The sequence below is a fragment of the Pararge aegeria genome, chromosome 1 (assembly GCF_905163445.1).
Source record: "Pararge aegeria chromosome 1, ilParAegt1.1, whole genome shotgun sequence".
In the NCBI taxonomy this organism is placed as follows: Eukaryota; Metazoa; Arthropoda; class Insecta; order Lepidoptera; family Nymphalidae; genus Pararge; species Pararge aegeria.
This window is the reverse complement of record NC_053180.1, coordinates 8,452,303-8,460,104: the sequence shown is the minus strand read 5'-3', so window position 1 is coordinate 8,460,104 and position 7,802 is coordinate 8,452,303. Positions and strand designations below refer to the sequence as shown.

General features: G+C 35.8%; 1 protein-coding gene across 1 annotated transcript; it reads right to left on the bottom strand.

Moving 5' to 3' along the window:
• Positions 1–495: 495 nt before the first annotated feature.
• Positions 496–7,802, bottom strand: LOC120626593 (serine/threonine-protein phosphatase 2A regulatory subunit B'' subunit gamma-like). The gene is made up of 7 exons (XM_039894150.1): positions 7,655–7,802; positions 6,620–6,971; positions 5,848–6,019; positions 4,160–4,348; positions 3,287–3,423; positions 1,867–2,080; positions 496–1,029 (listed from the first exon to the last, which is right to left on the bottom strand). The coding sequence occupies exons 1-7, from the start codon at positions 7,794–7,796 to the stop codon at positions 802–804; spliced, it is 1,434 nt and encodes a 477-aa protein (XP_039750084.1). The 5' UTR covers positions 7,797–7,802; the 3' UTR covers positions 496–801.

Genomic DNA, 7,802 nt, shown 5'->3' with positions numbered 1-7,802 from the left:
AGGCAGAAAGTGCATTACAAAAAATACAGTATTTACTTCACTATTTGGTAAAACTTTTATTGTCAAGTCCAGTGCAAGCCAAATTTATAGTTTTGACAACAAGCTATTTTCGAGCAAATGTATAAGAAATATTTTATATTGAAGTCATATTTGGGTGATGGTGTTACGAAGTTTTTAAATGATGCACAATCAAATACAGTGTTTGAATATTTTATTATATAGTAAGCGATATAAAAATATACAAGAAAATTCTGTTGTACAGAAATCTCACTAAATTGACAGGTCAAAAAATAGTTCTTTCCTTTTCTGTAAAGAACATTGTGAAAAGGATGGTCACCTGTCAATTTAGTTAAGAAATTGGTGTGCACCAATATTGTTATTATATTTATAATTGTTATATTAAATATTATATTTCTTTGTTGATTTTGCAATGTTTATATTTTTCTAATTTTTTTTGGTTATATATTACCACATAATTATATTATTAAATGTTAATACTAGAATTAGTTGTTTTTTTTTTCATTATATAGTTCTACCCTAATCCTAATAAGGAATAATTACAGTGGCGAAATTGAAATTGACAAATAATTTTCACTAAATAATTCTAACAATTGAATAATCAACCTTAAATTAATAACTAACACTTTCTCTAAAATTGTCTTTTTTATCTTTTTTCACCTTGGTTTTTTACCTTGGTTTCATCATGTTTCGTGAGTTTTAAAGTCACTATAAATTGACTCACAAGTGGCAACACTGTCACATAGTGATATCAATCTTCTTCCTGAACTCCATCTTCTCTTGTCAAGCATGATCTCCAGCCGCGGCCAGAGCTTCTCTATTCTCGTACGCCCAAAAGCCGTGCAATTCCAACAAAATCGATACAGCCGTGTGACCGTGTCCACTGCGGATCAAATCTTGGAGGGTGATCCGGGAGGGATGCTCGGGACGTATCATGTCGAATATTTCGTCTTTCACATCGTCGAAGTTTACAGGCTCCGCACCGTGTGCCACCATTTGTTCCTGTATTGCCTGTGACAGAAAAAAAAAAATTTTTAGTGTTCCGTACCCAAAGGATGAAACGAGACCCTATTACTAAGACTACGCGGTCTGTCCATCTGTCACCAGGCTGATCATGAACCGCAATAGTTAGACAGTTGAAATTTCCACACATGATGTATTTCTGTAGCCGCTATAACAACAAATACTAAAGAAACAGGCAGAGCTTTGTATGGGAATACAACAGAAATGATTTTTTTGTCATTTTAACTGATAATGGTACGGAAACCCCTTCTTGCGCAATGCCTACTTCAGCTTTGGTACCAATTGGTACGCCAAAATATTAATCTTTTTTAAATGTACAAGTCAGGTTGTCCCGAACTAAACTTATATGGTGCAGTGCGAAACTTTATATACGGTTTCTTTATCAAATTTTGTTAAATATTTTTCATAAACCAATTGACGTCCACTGCTGTACATATCTCTTTTGACGGGAGTTCCACAATGCACGGTCCTGGGCCACTTGCCTCCAGCGACTCGCCTGATGTCTGTCCACCTCCTTGGAGGCCGACCTACGCTGCGTTTATCGGTGCAGGGTCACCATTGTATTACTTTGATTTAGATCTTTTTTAAACATTTTATTTAAGGCAGTTGTACTTATATTATGACATTGAATAAATTTTATTCCGATTCGTTTCACTAGTGTTATAGATTTCTCCAAGATTTTAATCGTAAGAGAACTGTTCGATTACAATTATCTTAAAATTTTGTACTTACCTACATGATTATTTATTTAGACAAAATATGTTTATTGTGGATATTATACAAGGACATTTACAAAATGAGGAATTATTAAAGTATTTTAAATACCTTGAAGAAATAATTCAACGTGAAAGCGTCCAAGTATCCCTGCGAGTTGATATCTAGGACTCTGAACAGATATGCGAGAGCCGCCGGCTCACGCCTATTCTCTAGCGCTAGGACCAGGTCTAGATAACTCTTGTAGTCCATTTCACCGTCGTAAGTCATGCACTGTTGAATTACTCGCTGGAGGAATGCCCGAGTAAGTGTCCCTGAGCCATAACTGAAAGGTTTAATCATCATCATCATCAGTAACACCCGGCTCAGTAAGGCACGGGCCGTAGTCCACCCCGCTGGCCAAGTGCGGATACCTATTCTGTATCCGCACTTGGCCAGTTAATGAAGTACTGTTAGCTTCTAACTGTACTACATCATTATATAAACCCAATAACGGCCCACTAGAGAGCACGTGTTTCCTTCCACAATGAGGAGGGGTTAAGACCCTACTCTTCCACGCTGGCCTAGTGAAGTTTGGTGGTCACACCTTTAGGAACATTACGAAGAACTCTCAGGCGTGCGGGTTTCCTCACAATTTTTTCCTTCAACGTTGAAGTGTGATATTTATTTAGTTAAAACACACATAACTTTGAATAGTTGCAGGTGCGTGCTGCGACTCCGGCCCCCCGAAAGTGAAGCGGAACACCACCGCTATCATCGCTTTCTATAGTACGTACTTAAGGTAAAATAATTTAACTTCTGATCCTATTCACCCGAATTACGGCCAGCGCTGGATATACATCATTGGCTGGATATACTCCATGATACTGTGTCGCTTGTTTACCGTGACCCCCGGTAACTCTTGATATTGTCTGTATACCTAGTGGCTTATGTCCCAACCCTGCGCTTTACGGTCCGAGGTAATCACTCAAGCACCCTGGGACCCCAACGCTCATCGGTTTTCTGAGTTACGCACTCCACACTTTGCCACTTCGCTGCGCTGTCTTTATTGACAATTCATAATGACTAATTTATCTTGAGAACAACTTGTAGACATCACTCAGTAGCCAGATGTGGTCTGTTATCCTAGGAAGGTAGTATATTTTAGCGACATAATTACAGCCGCATGAGGCTTAATATCTACACCTAAGATGGACGGACACAGGGCAGCGCTTTGAAGGGCGTGCCCCTCGCACACCCTGCGAAGGGTTGCTGTTTAAGGTTTTAACTTACCATCTGCTTAGTCCGTGTCTGCTATTATTATTAAAAAAATATATATAATCTTTTATGAAGAATATAAATACCACGCTCCCATCATATTCTACCGCAACGATAGTCCAATTCCCTTATACAAAAGAGCACTTTCAGGAGTTATGTGGTGTTTTAGTGATAGGTATACTTTTAAAAATAAATTACGTACTGCTCTAGAAATTTATTTACACCTGGTATGGTGAAACGAGCAATGATTTCTTCAGAAAATCTTGCTACATACCCGGCAAGATCGTTGATGCTCAGCATGCCATTTTGGTCTCTGTCCAGATTAAGGTACTGTCCATATACACGTAGAGCTGATGCGGCGCTGAACCAATTCTGTTCTTGAAGGTCCATTGGTAGATCTTCTTCTCGTAGCTAAAAACAATATAAACAAATACCTACAACACAGCGAATGCGGTTGCCATCACCCCTTCTATTACCATTTACTGCGACCACCAACCCAGTGGGTTTATTGGGGACATGGTGGGAGGCCTTTAGTCCAGCAGTACACTGTTATAAGCTAATGATTACGATGATATAGACTCCATACTATTTTGACTTTCTTGTTAAGTCGAATATACCGACAATATAGCTGAGTACCTATATAATATTTATTTATTTATTTATTCATGCACGCCAGCAATTAATTGTAACTACATTCATAAAAAAATCATGTGTTAGCATTACAAATTATGTCTAGTCAATTATAGGTGTATACAGCATTATCTTTGTTATCTCCGGTCACATTTTAAAATATATATATATATTATTAATAATTATAATGTGAATATACCTCCACCTAAGCAAAAATGGGTGAGAAATGTTCTTAAATGTTCTCTGAATGGTGAAATGAAGTTGGGATTTTTGGACTTTAATCCCGAAGGGAAGAAAGAGTTTGGAATTAAACATGCGCTAGCTTTTATTTAAAGAACCTAAGTAAATTATATCGCAATATTTAAGACACGATCGGGCATGTACAATGTATATTTAATATTGTACGATCTTAACAAGATTCCTAAAAAGTGAAACACCTATCAGACAAGTGACTCACTTCTGGTCTACCAACTTAAATAAGCTCTTAAGCTTTTCCTACTTCGTACTGTAGTCTTACCTCTAATAAATCATCAAGAAATGAACAAGATAGCACATCGCGGATCCTCACTCGCCTCGCTCGTAGTGGGTCCAAGAAAAAGAGGAATTTCCTTGCAGCTGTACACACATAAAATGGGGTGAACGAGGAATCCAAACCATCTAATGCGGCAAGTGACGGCACCAGTTCAGCTATGTAGCTTCCTAAATCCTGAAAATAAATGGATTATATCAATCCCAATAAATAGGTATACTAAGATACTTGACGGCCGACTGGCGCAGTTGGCAGCGACCCTGCTTTCTAAGTCCTAGGCCGTGGGTTCGATTCCCACAACTGGAAAATATTTGTGTGATGAGCATGATTGTTTTTCAGTGTCTGGGTGTTTATCTGTGTATTCTAAGTATTTATGTGTATTATATTCATAAAAATATTCAACAGCTATCGTAGTACCCATAACACAAGCTACGCTTACTTTGGGGCTCAATGGCGATGTGTGTATTGTCGTAGTATATTTATTTATTTATTATTATTATTATACCTATTAACGACGTTTTGTATTAAACTTATTTGACAATTTTCTATTAATTCTATTAATAATGAAAACGAAGAGTTTGTTTTTTTGTTGTTGACGAAGTTATATAAAGCGTGGGCGACGAGTTGAGGTGTGTCGGAGTATATTTTGTTGAATAGCACATGGAAGTTCGTATGGAAACCTTATCAGAATATGTAAGCGGACAAAGTCGCGGCTAACCGCTAGCTAGCAGTAACTTAATAGACAATTTTATACGTTGCATTTTATGTAACAGGCGATGTAAGAAGTCAGAGGTAGGAGGAAGAAAGAGGTATAACCAAATGGAGTTTGGTATTTGAAATAGTAATAAACTCTTTATCATCATCATCACATCTGTAGTCCACTACGCTGGCCCAGTGTGGATTGGTTGACTCCACACACATTTGAGAACATTATGTAGAACACTCAGGCATGCAGGTTTCCACACGATGTTTCCTTTCACCGTTGAAGCAGGTGATATTTTAATTACTTAAAACGCACGTAACTTTGAAAAGTTAGAGGTGCGTGCTGGGATTCGAACTCGGCCCCCCGAAAGTGCAGTCGAGCTTCTACCCAATGTGCTATCAACGCTTCTTATCTTAATAGACTCTCAACTCGTTATAAAAAAAAGTTCGCGACAGCATACATAGACTATATTGTATACCTTCTATGAGGACTCCCTTAAAGCCAAAAAAAGTAAACTTCTTGTCACAATAAATACTTATGTTATTTAAAGTAGATAAATTTTGTCCTTTACAGTATCTAATTAATTAGGATAAAAGTTAGTAAGATATGCAAGTAAAGGCAGGTAACTACATGGCGTAAGGCGTATTCTATGCTCTTGTCTGCTTAGTAGCTGCCTGATAGCACCGCTTGTTGATTGCATAATTTTTACCACACACCTGGTGCAGTGGTCTTATAAGTTGTGTGTGTGGGACATCTAAAGTTCGATTGCCAGTGGAAGATGGTCTGGTGAGAGGCCTTGGCCGTTGCTAGTTTACTAACAAAGACGTGCTGCAAAGCGTTGTGCAATGAGGGGTACGAATTTAATTTAACTCTCATACTCCTAAAAGTTTAGCCCTTTACCATCCTAGACTGCACTATTACTTACCAGATGAGATTGCAGTGAAGGGATAGTAATTAAAAAAAAATTTCATACATGTTCAGTGAGGTATCCTTGTCCAGTGACATCATACAGTGAAAGTCCTATTGTTGTCTGTTGTAGCCAGACTCGACGCATTACGTAATTGAACAGTGATACTCCACGTACGCGACCTATACCACCTTCGGCTGCTTGAAGGCGCCCAAAAACTTCTGCGGTAAAATATGGTCTACAAAATATAAAAGGGATTTTTAACATACTGTCATAATAACAATAATTCCAGTAAAGTTATATTACTATGGATAGTTGAGAATATACAGTGGAAATAAACAAAATAACTAATTCAAAAGCAAAATAATAAATATCAAAAACGCTTGATAAAAAGGAATTTTGAATTTAAAAGTAGTTTGCATCTAAATATGCTCTCAGGACTCTTGTGCATTTCAACCAAACCAATTTTTAATTGATACAAGCAAGTTGAATTTTAATTTCACATGGCAGAATACTATACACATACCCATAATTGAATAAATTTTTATGCTGCATCATGCTAATATACTACATTATTTGTCGCACATCTGGGACAAAGATGGAAATATATTGCTGATTTACATATAATAAAAAAGTGTCTATTTGTTTTTTTTATTATGTTTGGCACAATTTCTGCACTAAACTAGACTTGATTTAACACAAATTAAGCGTGCACTTGGTGGATAGTCAAATATACAATATCAACCCATAGTTAATGATAGCTTTTAACCAGCAAAAGAGTAATAACATACACAGTTGCGAACAACATCTAGTTTTATGAATGTAAATAAAAATATACCTATACTTAGGTCCTGATTCATCTTTTAATTTTTTGAACTGTAGGTAATCAATTGTCAGTTCATCACTATTAGCCATACTGTAACTACCATTTGACTTTTCTAACAAACTCCAAAGATGTTTCAGCTCACTATTGTCCAAAAGCTCTTTGCTTTTCTTCTGCAAGAATTGAGCTCTAGTCTCTTCTCTTAACTTCTGGGCAAGAATGTCATCACGATTAGGGAGTTTGAAATAAAACTTAGGAATCTTTTTGTATGTTTCTTCTTCTCCATCTAGTTTTGGTTTATAAAGTTGTTTGAATGTTTCTAGTTCCACCTTTTCACTCTCCTCTTTAGTTATACTTGTGTTTGTTACTGAAACATAAATATTGCTTGGAGTAAATATATTTTAATCATGTAAACTTACAAACCATCATATAACAGGGCTATTCAGGAAACATTTTCAGCAAATATCTTGTTTAAACATTTATTTTAAGTAATGAATATTAAGGCCTTCATTTTTAGTTCTTGCATATTTTACTTATTATAATAATGTAAATGTATAAATACATAACTATTATAATGCTAATAAAAAATTATAATAGTCTATAAAACTCTGCACCTAAATAGTTTTATGAAAAGGTGATACTTTTTAATTTATCGGAAACTGCAATTTGCATTTTCATGTAAATTTTGCCCTTTATACATATAAAACCACAATTTATTGATAGCAGGACAAGATCTGGTATATATATAAAGTTTTAGTGTTTTAGTTTATACAGTTCGGCCCAAACAATCATTGAAGAGCCAGTATCTTTAGTTTTCCTTAGAACATAAGAATAAATAATTGTATCGTAAGCAAGTATTTTAAAAGCAATTTTTCTATAGTATTCAACACACAAATGAGTTATGGTAGAAGACTTATTCAATTCAATTCAATTGTTGTTTAAAACAAACTCCTAACAAACGTAATATTAATTCTTATTGCATTATTATGTATATAGTCCATAATCTTCCACCAGCCACCACCGCCAGCTAGCCTAATTCTATCTACTTACCGTCTAACTTTTTGATATATTTTCTTAAACGGTTCTTCAGCATTTCGTTAACTTTTTTCTGTTTTGCATCTGTCACTAGATTATTTTCAACAGGTGTATCATTAGTAATAGTTTCCACACTTTTGTTTTCTTTATTAGACATTTTTAA